The 24,839-nt window shown below is 50.4% G+C and overlaps 1 protein-coding gene across 1 annotated transcript; it reads left to right on the top strand.

Moving 5' to 3' along the window:
- The first annotated feature begins 317 nt into the window (after window positions 1-317).
- On the top strand, window positions 318-24,839 carry PLA2G4D (phospholipase A2 group IVD). The gene is made up of 20 exons (XM_036278380.1): window positions 318-362; window positions 4,488-4,560; window positions 4,702-4,838; window positions 5,390-5,521; window positions 6,452-6,492; window positions 6,839-6,881; window positions 8,339-8,402; window positions 8,767-8,903; window positions 10,000-10,110; window positions 10,231-10,268; window positions 10,450-10,585; window positions 10,921-11,057; window positions 12,755-12,977; window positions 21,104-21,221; window positions 21,580-21,717; window positions 21,963-22,070; window positions 22,153-22,344; window positions 22,609-22,775; window positions 23,346-23,532; window positions 24,613-24,839. The coding sequence occupies exons 1-20, from the start codon at window positions 318-320 to the stop codon at window positions 24,837-24,839; spliced, it is 2,454 nt and encodes an 817-aa protein (XP_036134273.1).

Below are 24,839 nucleotides of genomic sequence, written 5' to 3'. Positions count from 1 at the left end.
TCCTGGGACTCGTCTCCCCATTGCCTCTGCAGTCCTGACACCCCACATCTGGAAGTGGTACTCCACCTGCCGGTCCTGGCGCCCTGCCAGAGGTTTCTGGAGATGCTAGTTGACCCAGCCTCTTAGGGAAGAGAGGAAGGCTCTGGGCTGAGGGAGCGATCTGGGGGTGGAGCCCCAACCTGTTTATAGGACCGTGACTCTTTAGCAGCTGGCAGGTTCACAGCCAGCCCCATCCCATTGGAATAGTTGCTGCCAGCCAGCCAGGGAGCTGGCACCTTGGCGAGAGCTGGGCCTGGAGCGGAGCTGAAAGGCTTGGCATGGAGAGACTGACGCCTAGGGAACCACCTGGCCGCCCTCATAAGGTAACCCCTTCCCGCCTCCCCTCAAAGCAACACAGTGGCTGCGTGTCACAGAGGATCCCGCCAGGCCCACAGCTCTCCACTGTAGGCAGCAGACTTCCTGGACTGGCTGGAGCCCAGGAACCACCCTGCGTGTCCCAGAAGTTCTGCCAGCCCAAATCCCCAGCCCACTGCCAATTAATTATTTACTGTGCCCAAGAGCCATGAGGCTGCAACCAGGCCAAGGAAGCTTGCACACTGCTTGCCCGAACCCTGCCATGTGCTTCTCCTCAGCCCAGATTTCTCACTCTCTGCCAGGGACCAAGGCCAGAGGGCCTGGCTCCGCAGGTCTGCCCTGGAATCATAGTCAGTGGCCGTGAAAGGGCAAAGTGTGCCAAGCATACTATGCTGAGGCATATACCTTATTTACCAGGCTTCTGGAGCCTTGGCCCTGAGATCCAGGCCTGAGTTGGGTCCAGAAAAGCTGTTCCAGGCTGATGCTCCTGGAGAAGAGCCAGGCAGGCCGGGCACCAAGGAATCCTGGGGAAGTTAGAGAGGGACCCATCCATTGCACGACAACACCTGCTGCCCCAGCCTGCGTCAGCCTGAGGTCTGGCGGACCCTCTGCAAGGCGGATGTCAGTGAAAATACCCTGGTGGGGGTTTCGGAGAAACTCAAAGCTGCAGGAGCAGGGCAATGGAGGGGCTAGCAAGCCCTACCTCTATCTGCTCTTCCCTCAGGAGCCTGAGCCTCAGAACCCCACTGTGGAGGTTTCTGAAGTGTCCCCTTTCATCCTCATCCCCTGGAGAAGGCTGGGCCTCCTTCTCCTCCACCGTCTGCCCGCTGTAGGCCCAGCTCAGGGGCAAAACTAAAGCCCAAGGTTCAGTGACCCTGGGAGCCTGAGTTTGCCCTCACACCTGGGCAGCACCTTGCCCCCTGCTGATGTTCCTAGAACTGGCTGAGTCTCCAAGGCCAGGCCCTGGACGCCCAGCCTTCAAGGTGAGCCCCAGCAGCTTTCTCACCCAGACTCTTTCCTGCTGGATGAAGACTGGAGCCTGCTCTGGCGGCAGGGGCCTGACTCAGGGGTGCAGGGCCAGAGGCGGCGCTGCAGCCTCCACTCCCCTCCGGCCTCCTCACTGCCCTGCGGAGCATCACCCAGGGCCAGCAGGGCAAAAGGTGGCCTGCTCGTTTTTCTCTTCCTGCTGAAGACCCATGGTTGTGGATACTCTGGACGTTGGTCTTGGGCCACATCCCCCATGATATTCTCCACAGGGAGGAAGATGGAGTTGGTCCTGGGGTCCCTGCATGGGGGTGGGGACAGTGACTAGAACTCTCTTCAGGGAGGCACTCCAGGAGCCTACAGGAAGCTGGGGGGAGGGAGAACTCCATGAGCGTCCAGGGTCAGTCGTCAGTTAACAGTATTTCAGGTGAGACCATCTTTCAACGGGGAAGATGAAGCCCCAATGCCCTCAGGGGGGAAATAATCCGGTTAGTTAACATGTTACTTCAATAATCATATTTGGCTAAAACAAATCTATGAAATTCTAGTGTCTATATATTGACAGAGCAGTGGGGAAAATTTGCATGGCTTTACAAAGAAGCAAAGTCCTGAGAAGGTACAAGAGCACGGGGGTTGTGAGCTCTGGCCTTGAAGGCCTGGGTTTGAATGTTGATGATGTCACCTACTGGCTCGGACTGAGGGCAAGTCAGCCTTCCTGAGCCTCAGCTCTCTCATCTGTAAATGAGAGGAAATGAGGCTACTATCTTATGAGGTTGTGGGGGGGATAAACCAAGGTCATGTATGTAATATGTTAGCACTTGGAGGCATGACAAGCACTTAATAAATAGCAATAAGAGCAATTATCTAGAAACTGCTTACTTTTTGCTAAACATTTTATAGGCATTAACACACTTAGCCTCAGAATACCGTGTGAGGTTGATGCTATTACTGGTCCCACTCCATGTGAGGAAATGAAGGCACCGAGAGGTTCATGACTTGTCCAGAGTCACACAGCAAATAAGTGAAGGAGCAGGGTTCAGATCCAGACAACCTGGCTAGGAGCCTGCCCTTGACCGCTTCGCTCCACTGCCCCAGTAATGGTCGATGAGGATCATTATCAGAGCTATCCTCTGGGTGTCCTGTGTTAGCGATGGCCTGAGAGGTAAAGAGAAATGGGTTTTCGCCCTAGGAAAAAATATCCTGCCAGGGGGTGGGGGTGCTTTCTGAGGTTGAGAAGCTCTCGGTGACCAGAGGGAAAAATGGGCAATGATGCTCAAATTGGGTGACGTGACTGGATGGAAAGTGAGCATTTGGGGGCACTTCTTAGTAGCTTTAGAGGCTTTAGAGGGGGGACTGCCTCTGCCTCCCCCTCCACATTTCGAAGAGGGCATTGAAGCTCAGCGCCCTGCAGGACCTCAGGGTCCCAGCCAGCACCTCTCTGTGGCCTGCAGCGATGGGATCTGGGTGCAGGGAGGAAACAGCCAGGGCTCTACACACTCGATAAACCCTTCCTAAATCCCTGCCAATGTCAACCTCTGGCTGAAGACTGGTAGAGTTGAATGTTGCTGGTGTCACTGGCGTTCATTTCCAGGAAGGAGGAGCAAGTCTGCCTTTCAGGGGAATTCATGTGCCCTGCCAGAAAGATGACAGGAATGACAGGGACACTCAGCACGGAGCCACAGCACAGGGACAGTGCAGGAACCCAGGGGAGGAGGACAGGGTGGGAGCATGAGTCCTGAGTGGCTTCGCTGTGGTCCATTGTCCTGTAAGGGTCTCTGTGGGGAGTGGAGGGTCATGTCCCATGGACGCTGAGCCAGCCCCTAGCAAGGAACACCTGTGCAGAGCAGAGACGGTTCCTGTGGGAGAAGAGACTTCCGGTCACAAGCAGCACAGTGGGACAAGTCCTGGAGGGCGAAAGGCAGGAAGCAGCTTTGGTTTCCTCATCGCACTGTCCCCCAACCGGGGCCGTGACAAATGTCCACCTGGCAAGCAGAGTGCAGCCTCTGCCTCAGATCACAGGGGCTTATTATAAGAACTTGTGCAGGTGCCCAGATAAAGCTACACAGCCAGGCCTCAGGCGAACAGAAACCCTAGGTCCCAGCAGTGCCAAGGACCTTAGTTCTAGAGGTTTGGGGAACCTCCCCAGTGCCCTGTGCCCAGAAGGACTCAGCCACACCCTGCCTCTCCTCCTCTTTTCTTCCTCCACCTTCTGCTCATCTGTTCTGCCCCTCCCAGCTTCTGCCCACTTAGTTTTTCTTCCTTCTCACTAGGCTCGTCTGTGGGCTGACATGATTTTGCCAGCATCTTAATACACAATGACCTTTTACCCACTGCTCACAGTAATGGCCAGATGCTCTGGGAGTTGCTTTCTTTTTTTCTGTTTTTTAAAAAAATTTTGTTAATCCTCACCAGCAGATATGTTTCCACTGATTTTTAAATAGTGTGGAAGGGAGGGAGGGGGAGAGAGAGAGAAAGAGAAACATCCATGTGAGAGAGACACATCGATTGGTTGCCTCCCACACGACCCTGACCAGGCCAGGGATCCAACCTGCAACCCAGACACATGTCTTGACTGAGAATCAAACCCGAGACCCTTTGGTCCATGGGCCGATGCTCTAACCACTAAGCAAAACCAGCCAGGGCTCTTAGAGTCTCTTAATTTCCACCCAAGAGAGGTGAATACCTGTGGCTATCACAGACCCCTGGGCTCCCCAAGGCTCAGCCTCCCTGGGGTCATGCATCCACTTCCTGTCCAGGGGACGGGGGCATGCTGGGCAGCAGGGTCGCATGCGTTACCAAAGGGCTGTTCTCCCCGGGAGCTCTGGGGGTGGCCAAACTGACATGTCCGGTGTGGTGGCCATTCCTCAGTCCACAGGTCCCGCTTTCTCCACTCCACTATGCAATCCTGTCCCTGGAGGGGAGAGAGTCCCCCAGATTCCATGCCCCCATGTGGTCTGCCGTTCCCCGTGGTCCCCCATGTGGACTGCGGCAGCCCAGAACCACACCCCCCAGGACAGAGGTGGGCAAAGGCTGCTTGGCCCCAGAACACCTGGCAGTGTCACCAAGCATCTCAGGAGCAACCTGGGCCCAGATTGGTGGGGCTCATGAACGAGCAGGAGGGTCTCATTTGTCTGCTGTTTTCTCTCCAGGTGGAGGCCTCTGCCTGCTGGCGGCTCACCGTAAGGGTCCTGGAGGCTCGGGGCCTGGGCTGGGCCGACATGTGTGAGTAGCTGCCTCCTGGGCTTCAGGGCTATGGGGGGACTGGGGCCTAAGGGAAAGGCCCTCGTCTTGATAGGAGTCTGGTAAGGCCCCTGGAGAGAGGTATGAGGAATTCTCTCATGGTGCTTCTCTTGACGTTGGCAGTGAGCGAGGCAGACCCCTACGTGGTCCTACAACTGCCAACTGCACCTGGAACAAAGTTTAAGACTCAAACAGTCACCGACTGCAGTCACCCTGTGTGGAATGAGACCTTCAGCTTCCTGATCCAGAGTCAGGTTAAGGTAAAGGTCAGGCCGCCACCTGAGGACAGGCTGTACCTACTCCAGGGAGGGCTCTTGGGGTGGAGCACACTTTCCTCCAAGGCTTAGAGGAACTGGGGAGTGGGTGTCACTGTGCCCCAGCCTGGATGTGCTTATGTGAGACAATGTGTGAACCCAGGGCCTGTGGGCCTGACCTCCAGCAAGTGGCCGGTCCTCTCTTTGCCCATCTGTGGAATGGAGATAGTAAGAATCTCCTCCTGACTTTGGTGCCTGTGAGGTTAGAGATGATGCACTCCTAGTCCAGTGCCCGGTACATACAGTGCCTTTGGGAACCAGCCAAGAAGAGGTGCGATGGGGGAAGGGGGTTCTTCGAAAGAATTTTATTTTTTATAAAAATAACAGTTAGCAGGGAAATAGGAACTTTCCTGGGGTTTCTTTTACTGCTCGTACGTTTCTTTTACTGCTTGTATTTTTAAGCACAAAGCATGGAGGCATAATAACCTTTCCTGGCTCTGATGTGGGTTGCAGCTAAGAGTAAATAATGTGCTAACTTGTTGTTCTTGGGTCCTTAGAACATTCTTGAGCTGAGTATCTATGATGAAGACTCAGTCACGGAGGATGACATGTGCTGCCAGTTTCTCTATGACATCTCAGAAGTCCTCCCTGGCAAGCTGCTCCAGAAGACCTTCTCCCTGCGTCCCCAGGTGTGGGGGGCATCCCGGTGGGATCTAGGCTAAGGAAGCTGTAGTTCCCCCATCTGTTGGGTTGCGGCTGGGTTGAACTGATTCACAGTAAAAGACAAACCCCTCCCAGAGATATTTACATGTTAATAGGTAAGGCGAAGGCTCAACTTGACTGTTATAGACTGAATCATTCACTGGAGAAATTTTACTGTCTGTGGGAGGAAGTTTTGGGTGGTGGAGAACTTCCTAATGTCTCTCAATACACAGCTCTGTGTAACTAACCCTTCGGGCATTTGTGGCTTCATTACTCAGAGTTACTGCTCCTAACTTCCCGTGTGCCCAAGCCCTGCTTTAATGAAGGTCTCTGTGTTCCTTCTCCAGCAGGTGAAGGCTGGGGTAGGAGAGGCCAGAGTTCTGGGATTGTATCCCCCTCCAGAGGAAGGTGAAATGGGCCCGGGGCATCCTCAAGCCCCATTTGGATTGTGCTCCTCATCTTCCCCCTCAGCCTTGCCAGAGACCTGGTCTCTGCAGACTTACCAGCTGTGGTAACTTGGGCAGGGAGCCCATTTTCCCTAAGCCTTGGTTTCCTCATCTGTAAAATGGAAAGAATTGTAATGCCATTCCTCCCTCAGAGACTTGAGATGATGAAATAATGAATGTAAAGGAACTCTGTCAGCCCGGCCAGTGTAGCTCAGTGGTTGAGCCTCGACCCATGCACCAAGAGGTCACCAGTTTGATTCCCGGTCAGGGCACATGCCCAGGTTGTGGGCCCAATCTCCAGTGGGGGACATGCAGGAGGTGGCCAATCAATGTTCTCTCTCATTGATGTTTCTATCTCTCTCTCCTCCTTTCCTCTCTTTCTAAAATTAATTTAAAAAAAAAAAAAAAAAAAGAACTCTGTCACCTCTAAAGACATGTAAATGTTGACCACTTGCTCATCTCTGATTTCAGGGGCAGATTGAACTGGATGTGGAGTTCCTGATGGAAACAACGTGAGCACTTGCACACAGCCCAGGGAGTGTCAGACTTAGGGAAATGTCAGTGACCTCTCCAGCCCAGATTCCCTGCCCCTCACTCCCTACCCCTGTCGGACTGGAGGGTGGGGAATCCTTGTAGAGAAATGAAGAGAAGAAGGTCAATGTTTTCTCTGCCCTACTCTCTGCCTCCTCACCTTTCACTCTTCGGAAGCATCTCCCCGCAACCTGAATAGTAGCCAGGACTCATTACCCAGGAGTCCCCAGGTGGGCGGGGCCTGGGCTGTGACTAGGGTGGGGGCAGGTCAGCGTAGGGAGCTTTTGCTTTTGCAAGACCAGACTGTGAATGGTTTGATTTTTCCAGGTCAGACCGCCCAGAAAACCTCATCACCAACAACGTCCTTGTGGTAACCATTACCTTCCCCAGGCTTGTCGGGGGGGCGGAGGCGGGGGTGGACCAGAAGGGACAAAGCAAGGACCGGGCTTTGCGGCAAGACCACTGCTGGCCTCTCAGTTAGGTGGTCACCTGGGAATGGGACAGGTGGGCCGGGGACTTTGAGGGACTGGGGCTAAAGGGAACAGAAGGCAGGGCGGCCCAAGGCTGTCTGGCCGAGGGAGTGTTGGGGGATTGTTAACACTTCCTGTGATAAACTCAGTTCTTAGCCCCGGAAGAGGAAGCCCTGGCCAGAAAGTCATGCAGGCCAGGCCTGGCTCAGGTTGTTAATAAAGGGGTAACTGAGGCTCAGAGGGAGTTTCCAGGGTGGTGTGCTTCACATCTGGGAGCTTTGGGACAGGGTCAGGGGTCAGTCAGCTCCTCCTTGAGACTGCGGAGGGTTGGGGTCGGCTCTTCTAACGCACAGCAAGCTCCCAAGCTGCGGTGGGAAGGAATGACTCATGGTGGTGAGAGATGCATTAGAAACTTTCTACTCACAGTGCAGCCCCCTCCACAAGCAACCTGACCTGGGAGCAGGGCCCCGCCTAGCATGAGGAGAATAAGGCACCTAGAGCCCCAGCTTGAAGGAGGTCCCACCTCAGGGTCCTACAAGCGCCTGTGTGATGGACTAGTACTACTTTCGCAAATATGTGCATACTTCGTTTTATCGGGTGTCGCTTTGTTGCTCTTTGCAGATGTTGCTTTTTTTTTTTTTTTACAAATCGAAGGCAAAACCTTTCACCTGTAAAAGATTGCACCTCTGTATTGTGACACCTGCTTTACTGTGGTGGTCTAGAAGGGAACCCTCCGTATATTTGAGGTCTGCCTGCACACATTAAAATAGTCACACCCGTGGCAGCTGCCTCTTATCTGAGGTGATGGAGACCAGGGGCGTGTTGAACTCGGCAGTTCTGCAGGAGGGGGTCGGTAGTGAGAGCAGCGTGGCCCCAGCTGTCAGCATGCCTCTCAGAGGGACAACAGCAAGCTCCCTCACAAGTCAGTTAAGTGGAGGACAGTCAGGAGGAGCTCTTGTTGCTACAATTTCAAGGGTTCCTCTGATCCATCCAGTGGTCTGTATAATAGGCTTTGGGAGCAGTTGTAGTAGAATGAATGTACTCTTCAGGTCGAGGCTGCAGAGAAATCCAGAGAAAAAAAACTGCCTGACAGCTGGGGGGCCTGCAGAGATTCCAGAAGTCTGGCAAATGTAGGAGAGCTTGGGGTGGGTGGAGAGGGCTCTCCTGGCTGTTCCAGGACATCTGGCCTAGCAGCTGAGGCACATCAGAGGTGGGGGTAGAGGTTTCTGCATCAGTCCCCTCTGGAGCCCACTTCTTGTTCTGTGTGTTGGATTTAGGACAGTGGGGCTCAGAGGGGGAGGTTGAGGGGCCCTCAGCCTCCCCGGCAGAGCCCCCGCCATGCTGTGTTCTGCCCCAGGCTCGAGAGCTGTCATGCCTGGATATCCGTCTGGAGAGTGCGGGGAGCACAGCCATGGGCCCAAGTGAGACATGCTCTGAGCCAGGTCTGACTCTGCTGGAATGTGGGGGGCAGATGGGGTGGCTGGGAGCCCCATACAGGGCAGGAGGTGAGCAGCAGGGCAGAGCTTGCCTCTTCTTGCTCACGGAGCAGAAGGGTAACAGGTCTCCTCTGGGCAGGAGGGTCCCCCTGACCTGGGGGAAGGCATGTCACAGGAGGTGGGAGTCCCATGAGGGTTGGGGGCCCGACAGGCTGGGGAGGGCCTTTTCCAGCATCCTGTTTGCCACGGCCCAGCCCCCCGGCCTCCACCGTGTCCAGGCAGTATGGCTGGTGTTCTGGGTCCTTGCTGGGCTCGTTCCCCTTGTGTTAACCTTCCCCTCTCTCCCTAGATCAGAACCACTTGGAGCTGGAGCTGGTGCTGAAGGGGTCATATGAGGACACACAGACATCTGCCCTGGGCACAGCCGCTGCCATGCGCTTTCACTACATGGCAGCTCAGGAGGCAGAGCTGAGCGGGCACCTGAGGGTGGGTCTCGACTCGCGCTCTCTCACCGCCCCAGCCTTGGCAGCTCCAGCAGCTGCAGGCCCTCCCTGGCCTTCCCCCTGCCAAGGCCGGTCTCTGTGGCCTTGTCAGCCGCCCCCCGTAAGGCACATGGCCTCGGCAGACCGGAGCATCACCAGGGCCTCGGGTGGGTTTGGGGAGCTGTTACACTATGTCTGTCTTTGTCTGAACCCTTTAATGTCTCCTCCAGTGATGCTCACAGAATTGAATCCTTTCTGCGCCCACAGGCCCTGCACAGCTCGGCCCCCTGCCCACCTCTGCGGCCTCATTTCGATCCACGTTCCCTCTCATCCATGACGCTCCAGACATAACCTGTCTCTTCTTGCTTTTCCAGCTTGCCAAGTGCTTTCCCTGTCCCCCTCTGGCTCCTTCCAAGGTTGCCTGCTTCTCCTCCTCTTCTTTCAGATCTCAGCTCAAACGGCATCTCTTCAGAGGCACCCCCCTCGAACCCCATCTTAAAAAGACCCACCTTTGGTCACGCTCTATCTTATCACACTGCTTATTTCCTTTACAACACGTATTAACATCAGTTCATTACCTATTTCTTTATACATCCTTTATAAATTCATACATGATTCAGATAGAACGATAACTAAATATTAGCTATTATTACACTAAATAAATATTAGCTATTATTATTTTTAATATTTTAATATTTTTAATTGATTTTAGAGAGATGAAGGAAGAGGGAGAGAGAGAAAAACGTCCATGTGAGAGAGAAACATTGATCTGAGAGAGAAACACTGATCAGTTGTCTCCCATATATGCTCTGACTGGGGATCAAATCTGCAACCCAGGTATGTGCCCTGACCAGGAATAGAACCCGTGACCCTTTGGTACACCAGACAATGCTCCAATCAACTGAGCCACACTGGCCAGGGCAGCATTAGCTATTATTTTTGTAATTATAATTATTATAAATATTGTAATTATTTTTGTATCATCAGGGAAGGACTGTGTCTGTCTGTACCACTGTTTAGATACTCAGTAAGGATTTAATGAGTGAGTGAATGAATGAATGAATGAATGAACGAATGAATGAATGAATATTTCCCTCCAGAGCTCTGAAAGCAATAGCTGGAACTCAGACAACTCAGCTGGGCATCTCTCTGTGCCTCTGAAGCCCTTGACTATGGAGAAGGAGATGACCATTGATGTTCCTGCTACAAATGTAAGTGGCCGCAACTAGATGAGAGGTGCCAGTGAGACTAAAGATGGGGGAGCCCCAGGCCCCAAGTGTTCCCCTCAGGGTCTAGGACATTCTGAGCAAGGTCTCTTGGTTTGATTTCAGGCCCCAGGAGTGAAGCTACAGCTCAAGACTGAGGGCTGGTAAGGGACCCTCAAATCTGTCCGGGACGGTGAGGACTGATCATGGGGCAGGGAGCACTGTGGAAAGAGTGGTCCTTGGGGCTGGGAGCAGGGAGGTTATTTGGCAGCTATTGGGGGCTTGGCCAACCAGTGGCTAAGCTCTGCAGCTGCCCCCTGACCCTTGGATCCTCTGCTGCCTCAGCCCTAAGGAGCTGGCCGTGCGCCTGGGCTTTGAGCTCTGTGCCGAGGAGAAAGCTTTCCTGAGCAGAAGGAAGCAGGTGGTGGCCAAGGCCCTGAAGAAAGCTTTGCAGTTGGACAGAGACCTAGAGGAAGATGAGGTTTGGGGGATACAGGGGGTGGGGGTGCAGATACCTTGGGGCAGCCTGAAGGGAATACCTGATTCCTATGCCCTCTCCAGACACCCAGTCAGCAGAGACTGGGGAATGAGCGGGTGGGAGGAAATATGGGGCCAGGGTAAGCTCTGGCGTTCTCATTCCCTTTGGAGCTCTGCCCGGGTCTGAGAGCTGTCACTTCCGGAGGAGGGGCTGGGTGCTAGCTCTGACCCTGCCTCTGCCAGGCCGTGACCATGGTTCCGACCAGGTCCTCCTCTGGAGGCAGGAGGCAGGTCTATCCCTGTCCTTGCTAAGCCAGCCTGTGCCTTTGTGTGGTCCAGGTCCCCATCATAGGGATCATGGCCACAGGAGGAGGTACCCGTGCCATGACCTCTCTCTATGGCCACCTGTTGGCTCTGAAAAGGCTGGGACTCCTGGACTGTGTGACGTACTTCAGCGGCATCTCGGGAGCTACATGGTGAGGGCCCTGGGGACTGAGAATCAGAGAAGACCAGACCCCCGAGGGGAGTGGAGTGGACGCCATAGGGACCCTCTATATGGGGAAGCCAAGTGTTGTGAGCAGTGTGGCCTGATGGGTGCCAAGTTGCTTTCTCAAAAGGGAGGAAACAGACATTGCAGAGGCCCTGCCATGAGAAGGGCATTACACATCCGCTCCATGCCACTGAACGGGTGTAAGGCAGCTGATCCAGAAGGAGCTGGGTTGGGTCCCCACAACACCACTTACTGGCTGGGTAACCTTGACCAACTTATTCCCTCTGATTCTCAGTTGACTCCTCTCCGAAATGAGGGTAATGATAGTACATCCTCTGTAGGACTAGAGTGGCACAGCCCAAGCAAAACACTTAACATGTCTGACACATTCCAGGAGCACCAAATTGATAGCTCTTTTTTCTTTAATTGTTATTACCTCATTTAATACAACACTCTCTAGGACAGGTTCTCTTATTGTTCCAATAGTATAGATAAAGAAAATGTGGTTGAGAGGTACTATTTTACCTAAAGACAAAATTGTCTCCCTACACCCCACCCTGCCTATAAGGTAGTAGAACTTTCCACTGTTAAAGATTTATTCCTTTGAGTCTTACTGAAATGTGACTTTAAAGAAGTAAAAGAGGCCCTGGCCGGTTTGGCTCAGCGGTTAGAGCACCCGCCTGCGGTCCGGAGAGACCCAGGTTTAGTTCCCGCTAAGGGCATGTACCTTGGTTGCAGTTTGTCCCTGGCCCTGGTTGGTCGTGCGGGTGGTGGCCACTCGATGTGTCCCTTTCACATCGATGTTTCTCTCTCTCTCTTCCTCTCTCTCCCTCCCACTCTGTCTGTACAAAAAAATGGAAAAATATCCTCGGGTGAGGATAAAAAAAAAAAAAAAAAGTAAAAGAGAAGTATTGTTTTCAGAGGAGTTTAGGCGACAGCTGTTGACAAGCAGTCTCAGGGCTTCAGGACAGACCTGTGAAGATGGGAGAAGGGTCTAGAGCTGTACAAATACAGGAGCTACTTGCCCCATGTGGTTATTGACCACTTGAAATGTGCCTAGTCCAGATGGAGTTGTTATATATGTAAAATACACAGTGACTTTTGAAGACTAAGTTTGGAAAAATAAAAATTTATCTTAATTTTTTATATTAATTACATGTTGAAATTATAATTTTTGGATATATTACACTAAATTAAATATATATTTTTTCCTTTATGGATTTTAGAGAGAGAGGAAGTGAGAGGGAGAGAGAGAGAGAAACATCGATGAGAGAGAACATTGATGGGCTGCCTCCTGCATGCCCCCAACTGGGGATCGGGCCCAAAGCCTGGGCAGGTGCCCTGACCGGGAATCAAATTGACGACCTCTTGGTGCATGGGTCGACACTCAACCACTGAGCCACACCGGCTGGACTAAATACATTATTTAAATTAATTTTTACTGGTCTCTTCACTTTTTAAAAGTGTGGTTACTAGGAAATTTGTAATTACATACGTGACACATACTTACATTGGGCAGCACTGATCTGGGAGGAGAGAAAGCCCCGAGACATTTTCCAGACCGGTGGCACTTTGGCCGCAGGAGGAATGCGTTGGGAGCAGTTGAGGGTGGGACGGAGGAGTGGCGGTGACCCAGGCTGGGCCTCGGCATCCTACTGTACTGTCTGTCCCTTGTTCTCCCAGGACAATGGCCCAACTGTATGGGGATGCTGAGTGGTCTCAGAAGGACCTCGAGGGACCCATCCGATATGCCCGGGAACACCTGGCCAAGAGCAAGCTGGACGCCTTCTCCTCAGAGCAACTAGCCAGTTACCGCCGAGAGCTGGAGCTGCGAGCAGAGATGGGGCGCCCCACAACCTTTGTGGATCTGTGGGCTCTCGTGCTGGAGTTCATGCTGCACGATCAGGTAGGGCACCTGCGCATGCGGGGTGGAGCCTGAGCGCAATGGCAGGGCTGGCGCCGCTCGCTGGCTGGGCATGTGCACCTTCTGCAGGGTAGGAGGCCTGGACCCTTGGTTCAAGAATGTGGAGAGCACTGTGTTTCAGTGTCTGCCCAGCTTTGGGATGCCACCTTTTTGAGTCAGGCTATTCTAAAATTAAATTGCCATGAAACTGAAATGTATGTATTTCCCAAGAGCTAAGGGCCAGACAATACCAAAGTCAGTTCAGCAGACAAAGCTTTCGCATGTGTTTAAGAGTCAGTCAGATTGTTCAAACAGCCTTTATTTATATTGCAGTATAAAATATATTCCTTCTCTTCATTGTCATGGCAGTGTTAAAAGCAGTCTGGTGCCAGATTCCCTGGTTTCTACTCTCTATGCTTCTTACTAACTATGTGTCCTTAGGCAAGTTACTTAACCTCTCTGTGCCTCAATTTTCTCCTCTGTACAATAGGAATGGGAATGATACTCACCTAACATGGTGTTGTGAGCACTCAGTGGTACCTTGGCATACAGTAAGAATTTAGTGTTAGCTAGTATATTTATTTACTATTATCCTAGCACCATTAAGACAAAACAGCATATAAATTTTTTATATATTGTATATTTAAGGAAAGCTTAGTAAGTTAACTACTGAATCTTTTTATTTATTTATTTATTTATTTATTTATTTATTTATTTATTTATTTTTTTAAATCTTTATTGTTGAATGTATTACAGATGTTCCTCATTTTTCCCCCATTGACCCCCTCCTCCCCACACCCGCCCCCCTCCCGCCTTTTCCCATACTGTTGTCTGTGTCCATTGGTTATGCATATAAGTTCTTTGGTTTATTTCTTCCCACCCCCCACCCCCAACCCCTTTCCCTTTGAGGTTTGTCAGTCTAGCAATGAATTTGTACTTCTTAATCCCCTTAATCCCATTAAACCTTTTTCACCCATTTCCCCAACCCCCCTTCCCATCTGGCAACCAACAAAATGTTCTCTGTATCTATGAGAATGTTTCTGTTCTGCCTGTTCATTTTGTTTGTAGATTCCATTGTCGATAGATATATATTTATTGCCATTTTGTTTGTTTATATATTTTATCTTTTTCTTCAAAAAGACCCTTCATCATTTCATATAATAACAGTTTGGTGGTGATGAACTCCTTTAACTTTTTCTTGTCTGGGAAACTCTTTATATGGCCATCAATTCTAAATGACTGCTCTGCAGGATAGAGTAATCTTGGTTGTAGGTTCTTGCTTTTCATCACTCTGAATATTTCTTGCCACTCCCTTCTGGCTTGCAAAATTTCTTTTGAGAAATCAGCTGACAGCCTTATGGGAACTCCCTTGTAGGTAACTAACTGCTTTTCTCTTGCTGCTTTTAAGATTCTCTCTTTGTCTTGAACCTTTTGCATTTTGATGATAATGGGTCTTAGTATGGGCCTCTTGGGGTTCATCTTGTTTGGGACTCTCTGTGCTTCCTGGACTTGTATGTCTGTTTCCTTCACCAAGTTATGGAAGTTTTCTGCCATTATTGTTTCAAACAGGTTTTCGATTTCTTGTTCTCTTTCTTCTCCTTCTGGCACCCCCAAGATGTGAATGTTGGCACGCTTGAAGTTGTCCCAGAGGCTCCTTACACTATCCTCATTTTTTTGGATTCTTTTTTCTTTTTGCTGTTCTGATTGGGCGTTTTTTGCTTCCTTATAATCCAAATTGATGGTTTGCTTCTTGGACTTACGTACTCTACTATTGAATCTGTGTAAATTATTCTTTATTTCAGTTAATGCCGCCTTCATTTCTGACTGTGCATCCATCATTTCTGACTGGTCCTTTTTTATGTTCTTGAGGCCCTCCCCAAGTTTGCTGAGGTTCTCACTAAGTTCATTGAGCATCCTTATAAGCAGTATTTTGAACTCAACATCTGTTAGGTTGCTTATCTCCATTCCACTTAGTTCTTTTCTTGGGGTTTTGTTCTGTTCTTTCATTTGGGACCTGTTTCTTTGTCTCCTCATTTTGGCTGCCTCCCTGTGTTTGTTTCTGTGTATTACTTAACAAGAGGTATGGGGGCTGAGACCAGATACTGCTTGTTTGAAAGAATTTAGGAAAACCCAAAGCAGGATCCACTACAGGCCAATCCTATGGTTAAGCAACTGGCAACAGCTTGAGTGGGCCTGAAAGTTGGGTGGGGCGGGGCCTCAGGGAGTCACCAGGGTGGGGCTACCAGTGTGAACCAGGTTGCTGGAGTCCCAGATCTGGCAGCTGTCTGCTGCCCAGGGAAGGGCTCACCAAAGGAACAACGGCCTCTGACAGCACATTTGTTCTGGAGAAAGCCCCCTTTCCAGCCCTCGCTCCAGTGCCAAACAGCTCAGTTCTTCCCTGTGTGTCTCTGGTGCCCCTCCAGCTGCCTCCCCTCCAAGCTTAGAGAGAGTGAGTCTGATAAGTCTGTGCAGGGGTCCTTTAAGGAACTGCCTGGGGCTCTTTAAGGAGCTGCCTGGGGCTCAACTACTGAATCTTATATTAACATATAATTATTAAAATCAATGATTTTTAAAATTATATAATTATCTGAACAAAGTTGTTTTTTTTAAGCATTTAAAACAACTAAAACACAAAAACTATATTTAATATGTACAACAAAAAGTAAACTATCAAATATATTAGCAGAGAAAAGGTTCTTATATTTCTTACCTTTGGGTATCAGGAGTTTGCCCAAGAATGACTGCCATGTAAACTAACTAAAAATGAATTTGTTTTTATTTTTATTTTTATTTTATTCTTGCTGGCAAGCACAATGCTTCTTGGAAATTACCAGTCATTCTTATTTTTATTAGTTTAAAAATATTTATTTAAAAGAATCTTAACATTATTAAGTATTTATTATGATAATCTTCAGACCTAAGAAAATGCATAAAGAATAATATAATGAATATTCATGATCTCACCAATCAGCCTAAGAAATAAAATGTAACAGAAAGAGTTAAAGCCCCCAGCGGACCCCTCCCCAGTCCCATTTTCCTTCCACCACCACCCCCAAGCTAACCACTATTCTGAATTTAGGTTTATGATCACATACATATCTGCAATCTATATAGTTTACTATGTTATATAATATATAATTACATAACATGTATTTATTTTATATACCTTTATTATATACTTTATGTATACCTTTACTATGTATTAAACTTTCATTAAAAGCATATATCCTTTAAAAATATATTATTTACATAAATGGCTTTGTACAAGTCTCCCTGTGCACATGTGTTAGACCTTCAAGTTATATACCCAATAGTGCAATTGTTAGGCTATTGGGTACATGTATCTTCAACTTTCCTAGCTATTTCCAAATTGTTCTCCAGAAAGGTTGCATTAATTCACACCCCCACCACCAGGGTGTCATTGTTTCTTTTCTCTACATGCTCTTTGGGGTTTTACGTTTTTATTTTATGGGTGTGAATGAAATTTTATTGTAGTTTTTTTATTTCCTTGGTTTAGTGAGATTGATCATATTTTCAACTATACATGTCACTGGGACTTCCTCTTTAGTGGCTTAACTACTCAAATACTTTTACATTTTCTTATTTAGTTCATCTTTTTATATTATTTCATAGGAATTTTTTATATATTCTGGATATTAATCCTCTACCCATTCTAATAGATTTGATGCTTAGTTCTAATGTAATATAATGCATCATTCCTTTTTTTCATGGTTTGTTCTCTTAGGGTCTTCTTAAAAATTGTTTCCCCTCTCCTAACATTATAAAATATCTTCCTATATATTCTTATAAAAATTTTAAAGATTTATTTTTCACAACTAGGACTTTAATCTGCCCAGAGTTTATCTTCAGGGTTTATGTGAATAGGAACCCAGATTTTTTTTTTTTTTTGCATATCAATAGCAAACTTTCCCAGTATCACTTACTGGGGATTTGTTTTTTTTCCCTCCACTGATCTACCTTGCTACCTGTCCTGTGTCAGCTTTCATATATTCACAAGCCTCTTCCTGAACTCTCTATTCCATTCTGATGGGACTGATTCTCTATCCCTGCGCCAACATCGCACTTGCTTAGTTTCTCTTCCTTTGTCATAAATCTTGGTGTCTGATGGGCAAATTTATCCGCACCTGCCACCTTGGTTCTTCTCAGAATGATCCTGGCTGCTTGTGGCTTTCTGCTCTTCTGTATACATAATAGGATCAGCTAGTCAAATTTCATGATAAATGTTACTGGGATTTTTGTTGACATGGCATTGGATTTATAAAACCAATGTAATTACTTGAAATATCTTTATTTTGTTAATATACCCTATGTATTCTTTGCACCTACTATTTAAATTCATCTTCAGTTTTGAGGGTGTTCTGCCTGGTGGCACCAATTTGTTACTATAAAGTGGAAGAAACTTGTTAGCAGTTCACTTTACAAGGTGCTAGAAAATGCAGTTTGATCCTGGGCCGTAAAGATTTTAATCTAATTACCATTTGATTCTCCACTAATGACTCAATACACAGTTTTATGTACATGGTTTATTATAGTCATTTCTTAAAAAGACAAACTTAGCCCTGGCCTGGTTGGCTCAGTGGTTGGAGCATCAGCCTGCGGACCAGAGAGTCCCAGGTTTGGTTTCTGCTAGGGGCACATACCAAAAAAAAAAAAAAAAAAAAAAGACAAACTTAATTAGTATTTTTCTTTCTGTTCACAAGAATAAAAGTTCTTGTGGCATTATTGAACTATAATGTATTCTTTAAAATGAGCACCCATTTGGCTTTTAACATGTTGTCCCATAGGAAAGCTTTTCAAATATTATTTCTTTTTTCTTAGTTATCACACTTTATGTCTTAACGCTAACATTCACTGTATATATTTCTTTGTTTTGTTAATCCTCACCCGAGGGTATTTTTTCCATTGATTTTTAGAGAGAGTGGAAGGTAGGGACAGGGGGTGGAGAGAGAAAGTGAGAAACATTGATGTGAGAGAGACACATCCATTAGTTGCCTCCCGCACATGCCCCAACCGTGGTCAGGGATCAAACTTGCAACCCAGGTACGTGCCCTTGACTGGAAATCAAACCCAAGACCTTTTGGTGCATGGGCTGATGCTTTAACTGCTGAGCCACACCAGTCAGGGCTCACTGTATGCTTTTAAAAATAATTATTTATTTAGACAAATTTAATGTTGATTTTAAACTTAAGTCTTTAGTCCAGCCTGTGTGGCTTAGCGATTGTGTTGACCCATGCACCAACAGGTCGTCAATTCGATTCCCAGTCAGGATACAGGACCAGATAATGGGCCAAATCCCCAGTTGGGGGCATACAGGAGGTGACCAATCAATGATCTCTCATTGATGTTTCTCTCTCTCTCTCCTTCTTCCTCTAAAATCAATAAAGAAAAAAATTAAAATAAAATCAATAAAGGAAAAAAAAACTTAAGTCTTCAGATAAAAATAAGTATCTGTATACTACACTGATCTATAGTACCAAAAGTCATTTTTAAAATGCCAGAAAATGTAACTCCATCCACAAATTACAATTTCATTAATATTAAGTATTGTCAGAGAAATATTATGCCTTGAATTTTACTCAGAATGACTTTATTAGTTCACGTTTCTATATTATTGCTTCAGTTTTTGTAAAAAATCCCTTGTGAATTATAATCAGTGCTTAATCAGTAGTTATAATCAGTGCTTCTCAAACTGTCTTTGAAACTCTTGTCTCTAACCTTTTGCTGGCAAGCACGAAACTGCTTAGAAGCTGCTCACCATTCAAGGAGAGACTCATTTTTCTGTTATCTTTTCCTGAGTTAAGTTTTTACATGATTTTCTTTAACTATGGACCAAAGGTTTTACATACTCGTTAGTCCCACCCTGTTCAGTGGCCGGAGCATTTCACTAGGTCAGCAACACCACATCCAGCTCCCTCACTTCAGGTGGGCCCCTTGAGTCATCAAAGTGGTGTTCTGCTGGGTTAGGGACCCTCATTTGGGAACTGGGGGTCTAGAGGTCCAGAGGCCTGCTGTCGCTTACAATGAGCTACTAAACTTTAAGGAATCCTGTTTCAGTCAAAGGAGGGGTGTGCTGATCCTTTTCCAAACCTTTCCCCAGGGCAGAAATTGTAGTAAAAAGACACACTTCTCCTCATCATACATGTCATAACCAGGCAAACAGGAAAATGCAGGTATTCATCAAACCCCCTCCTTTCTCAACACATACCCACATTTACACCTGCAGGACTGACTTGCAGATATGACAGATGGTCAGTACGTGCAGCGTAAGCCATATGGGGGATTTTCCTGTGGATTCCCTATACTTCAAGTCATTTTGGGTCTCACTGAGGCAGTGGGGGGAAGATGACTGTGGTTGACACATGGGTGCTCTCATCGAGTGACAGAGAGCTGCCGGGGAAGAGGAAATTCACCAGTGTGCTGAGGCTTTGCCGGGGTGGGAGGGGTCTCCCACCTGGATAGGCTGGGCTTGAGTCCTGGGACACATCACCTGGGGGAGATTGAAAAAGGGCAAATTCCTAGGTGGCTTCTGCTGATTCTCCGAATAGACCCAGTAATCTGTATATCTGACATACGCTCTAAGTAAACCTGAGGTAAGGGCGGATGTGGCAGGTTGGGAACCCCCTAGGTCTAGCTGCTGAGGGAGGTGCCTGCCAGCTCAGAGTCTAAAAGAGGGGTGGCATGTTCATGTACATGTACTGCTCTGTCAGAAACAGCCCAGGGCCTGTGACAGCAGGATCCCTCCCGAGGTGAGGTGGGGCGCCCCGCAGCCACCACCATTAACCTTGCCGATGCTTGAGATGAACCCTGCTTGCGTTTCTGGTCTGGGATAGAACGAGACCTTTCTGTGTCCCTCGAACTCCCCAAAACGCCAGCCACAGTCCTTACCATCAAAGACAGAGCCTGGCGTGTCACTGAAGAGAACATTAGAAACAGAAGGCAAGAATAAACAAGGGGGTTTGGAGGGGCAGGCAAGGATGTCCGGAAAGCATCTGGGAGGGGCTAAAACTTGAACTGCTTTAAGGTGAACCTGAGAGGGGCAGCCTGTCCCCTGGCAGAGCTTACCCCCTGCACTAAATGGGGATTCCTTTTTTATTTTTCACTTATTATTTATTTAGTTAGTATTGGGGCAAAATTGCTACACTGTATTTTAACTGACTTTTAAATGGGCACAGCTGTTAATACAGGCAGCTTTCATATTCAATACACAATTCCTACTTTCAGGAAGAAACATCCTTATGGGAAAAATTTCCCTGCTTAAAAGAACACCTGTTGTTTTCCTCACTCTTATAATTACCTAGAAAACGGATACTAGGGTCTGAATTTCCTTGCAGATGAGCTCCTCCCTGTCTCTTTGGGAAAACGTCAATGACATCAAAGAAGACATTTTTCTTGACCTCCAGGGGGATTCATGTGCTCCCCATCTGCCCTAGTCTGCACCAGGGGGTTTGCTCTCATTGTTTCTCTAACCACAACCACACTTTAATCCTAACGTAGATAAGACGGATGTAGTCTGTGTGGCCTTCCACATTTGCAACGTCACTGCAGGAGTTTCTCCCTGCACCTGAACCTGTGACCGGCCAGGCCCCTTCCTGCCCCTCATGCCCACACCCAGCCAGGCCAAGTTGTGTTGATTCTGCCTCTGAGACCTTCTCCAACCTCACTGCCATGGCCTCGACTCAGGCCACCTCCCATCCTTCCCCTCAGTTTCCGCATCTGCCTGTCAGTTCAGTTTCCAACCTGAAAGGGGATTCCAGTGTCCTTTCTAGAAAGCAACCCATGCACATCGGTGTGTGTGCACCTGTGTGTCTGTGTGTCGGGGTCTCAGAGCCACTGGATGCAGGGGTGAGGTGTCACTGTTGACACACAGCCCTTGCGAATAGCACTCTCTGGAGATAGCGCACAACCTGCACAGTCCCACAGGGTGACCCTGCACACAGGGATGGGCAGGAGTGGTGACTGAAGGCGTACACCCACCCGTACCGCCCAATCCTAACAGGGGAGCTGCCTCCTCACCCCCAGCCTGTGTCCCCACCCCACCCCTGGCCTGATGGACTTGCGGCCTCCAGGGTGCTCCTAACCTCACTTAGGCCCTTATGCCCCCACCCCAGGTGATGGACCAGAAGCTGTCAGGACAGAGAGCTGCACTGGAGCAGGGCCAGAACCCTCTGCCCCTCTACTTGAGCCTCAGTGTCAAAGAGAACACTCTGGAGACTTTGGACTTCAAGGGTACAGTCCTCAGTCCTGTTCGCCCCACCCTCCAACATTCCCATGCGTGCGCACACACGGATGTACGTGCGCACACACATCCACTCTGCACCCTTTGGGTTCCCAGAGAATTCAGACAGGAAACTCCTGCACAGACGGCCCAGCCTTCTGCAAAGGCGGCGGTTCTGGTGGGCGGATGAGCCGGGCAGTGGGGCTGCTGTCCGGGAGGTGGGTGGGTGGTGGTGCGGTGGTGGTGGTGAGGATGTGGTCGGGGGCTGGGTAGAGGAGTGGGTAGGGGAGAAGCATTTCTGGGTCCTGTTGGAGCTGGGGCTTCCCTTGCCCGCTCTCCTCCCATGCCCCCTCTCCTCCTGCCCCTCAGAGTGGGTGGAGTTCTCCCCCTATGAGGTCGGATTCCTGAAGTACGGAGCCTTTGTCCCTCCCGAGCTCTTCGGCTCTGAGTTCTTCATGGGGCGGCTGATGCGGAGGCTCCCGGAGTCCCGGATCTGCTTCCTGGAAGGTGAGGGGGTCCACTTGGAAGGCCTTGGCCGGGCCCTGCCAGGCCTCTTTGACTGGACATGACTCAGGCCTGGCGGAGCCCCTGGGTGTGGGCTGGCACTGGGCTGTGGGCACGAGACCTTACAGAGCCAGCCCGCTCCTCCTCCCGTTTTCCACCTGCACCCAGGGGGGCACCACGGACCTCTCAGCCCCGGGGTCAGGGCACTGAGGCTGGAGGCTGACCTTCTGTGGGGGCTCGGCCTTCAGGCATCTGGAGCAACGTTTTCTCCCTGAACTTCCTGGACGTCTGGTATGACCTCACCAGCTCCGGCGACACCTGGAAGCAGCACATCCGGGACAAGATCAGGAACCTGGGTAGGAAAGCGAGGCCGTGAGGGGAGCCTGGGATGAGGCCGCGCACCCTTCAGAGAAACAATGTCTGTTTCTCCGGGCCCAGAAGATGCCCCTGCCTCCTTGAGGACCTCCGCACAGCTGCAGGCCCTGTGGCTGCAGCCCGGAACGGCACTGGCCAAGGCGTTCAAGGGCTTCCTGACGGGCAGGCCACTCCACCAGCACAGCCCCAACGTCCTGCAGGGCCTCCAGCTGCACCAGGACTACTCTGAGCAGAGAGACTTCTCCACCTGGGCAGGTGGGGGCCACTGCCACTTGTCCTTGCGTAACAAGGTTAAACTCTCAGGTGGAGATGGACCATGGCGGGGACTGGCAGAGGTCTAGGGGTCACAGCATCCAGTTCTGGGGTGTGGCCTGGAGAAAGTGATGGGAAGGGTAGGTGTCGTGTGCATTCAGGGAGTGACACCAGAGATGAGAAGGGGACGTGGAGGCACAAGGGTGGGGTGAGTGGGTGATGTGTGGAGGGGTGGCTGCCCCTGACTGCCTCTGCCTCCTCCATCAGACAGCCAGCTAGACTCCACCCCTGGCCAGCTGACCCCCCAGGAGCCCCAGCTCTGCCTGGTGGATGCCGGCTACTTCCTCAACACCAGCGCTCCCTCCATGTTCCGGCCAGGCCGTAGGCTGGACCTCATACTCTCCTTCGACTACTCCGTATCCTCGCCCTTTGAGGTGCTTCTGCTTGCTTAGCCCAGCTGGGCTCCGGGGGCGAGCAGCAGGGCCCCTGGGCCACCTGTGTCCCCAAAGGGAGGGAAGGGTGACGGGCTCTGACCCACATGCTCCTGCTGGGTCCTTGGTAGGAAAGGGCTGTGGAGGTGCCAGAGCCCCAGGCTCCCGGGACAGGTGCACAGGGAGGCCGCGTGCCATGCTGCCCCGGAGGAACTGCTCCGGACCGGGAGGAGACCCCGGCTTCCCTGTGGACTCTGGGGAAGTGGGGGCCATGGCCATGGTACAGAAGTGAGTTCCCTGCTGAGACCCTCTAAGCTCTGGGACCTGAATAAGCCAGCAACAGCAATCCCAAATGGGGGTGGGGGTTACCCCACCTAAAATTTTTAACCAAACAGCATTGCCGACCTCTGGTACCCTTTGCCTCCCTCTGAGCTTAGCCAGGCCATGAACAGGAGCCAGGTTGTGTTGACGCCGAGCAGTCATCTGGGGCTGGAGCCATCCTAGCATTTTCTAGAGCGCTGGCCTGGGGCGGCCAGGAAGTAGCCGGTCCTCTCTGGGGCCCTCTCCCCACAGACGCTGCAGCAGACTGAGGTGTACTGCCGAGGCCTGGGGCTGCCGTTCCCCCGCGTGGAGCCCAACCCACAGGACCAGCGCCAGCCCAAGGAGTGCCACCTCTTCTCGGACCCCACCTGCCCCGATGCCCCTGTCCTGCTACACTTCCCGCTGGTCAATGCCTCCTTCAAGGACTACTCAGCCCCAGGTGAGGCAGCCCCTCCCTCCGGAACAGCCTGGCCCTCCCCAGTGCCCCTGTGGCCAGAAGAGGGAGGAGAGTCTTAAGGCTAGTACCCCCTTTCCCCCCAGTTTTGGACATGGCAGTGACCCGATGTCTGTTGCAGATGCCCACGTCCCTGCAGGAGCCCCCTGTTTGCAAAGTCATTGTGCTGCTGTTCTCTTTATTATGACCCCAGCCCCCCAGACCCCCGCCAATTCCCCTAGCGACACCCGGGCCCCTCAGCCCTCCTGCTTTGTGGAGTGGAGTTTCAAGAATCCCTGCAGATCTCCGCGTCCAGAGGCTGCCCGCATTGTCGCCATCTGCAGCCATCCCCACTGCTGCCCGGGGCTTGAGAAAAGCACTCCGGGCTAGTCAGCCAGGAAAGAGAGGCCCCAGGCCCCACTCTCTCTGTCCCCTAAACCCACCTGGGGCTTCACTTGGCCCCAGGCTGGGGTCCTTTCTCAGTGAGCTAGGCCTCTATCTGGGACCCCTGAAATCTAAACCCTTATCACATCCCTTTCAGTCCTTGCCTTCCACCAGCTAGACAGACTCTTCTCCCCGTCTCCTGGGAAAGCCGAATTTCTGCCTTTGTGCATTATTCCTAGCTTTCTGCCTCCACCGTAACTGCGAACCTTCCAGCTTTACGCGTACCATGCTCAACACACGTCTTGAAATTCTTTCTCTCAGCAAAGACTGGTTCTTGCAAAGCAAAAGTCCTTGGGTTTTCAGCCTCTTGTCATCGTTAGTAAGAATGCCTTCACTAACCGAACCGACTTTGCTGCTCTGGGTGTTTCCAGCTTACCTGTGAGGGTGACATAGATCCATGAGGTTACCTGACAGTGGAAGTAATACTGCAAGAAAATGTGGGGAGCAGCAAACTTCATATCTCAAAATAGTATCCTACTATCCACACTTATGTTTCTGGGCAAAGGACATAGAGGGCTGGGAGAGAAGCAAAGAGCCCTTCAGTGGGGAGCAGCCCACCCCTGTGCCCAGCTGCGAGGCTTGGCTCTGCCCAGCTGTGGAGGCCTCTGGGGGCTGCTCCTAACTCCCTCCTACCCCGAGCAGGTGTCCAGCGCAGCCCCACAGAGCTACCGGCTGGTCAGGTGGATCTCACTGGGACCACCTCACCCTACGCCCTTTTCAACATGACCTACAAGGAAGAAGACTTTGACCGCCTGCTGCACCTCAGTGACTACAATGTTCAGAACAGCCAGGACGCCATCCTGCAGGCCTTGAGGATGGTTCTGAAACACCGGGCCCTGGGGGCCAGGCTTCCAGAGGCACAGTCTTGA

This window comes from Molossus molossus, unplaced genomic scaffold (assembly GCF_014108415.1).
Source record: "Molossus molossus isolate mMolMol1 unplaced genomic scaffold, mMolMol1.p scaffold_m16_p_1, whole genome shotgun sequence".
NCBI classification, from domain to species: domain Eukaryota; kingdom Metazoa; phylum Chordata; class Mammalia; order Chiroptera; family Molossidae; genus Molossus; species Molossus molossus.
This window is presented reverse-complemented; position numbering and strand designations above follow the sequence as displayed.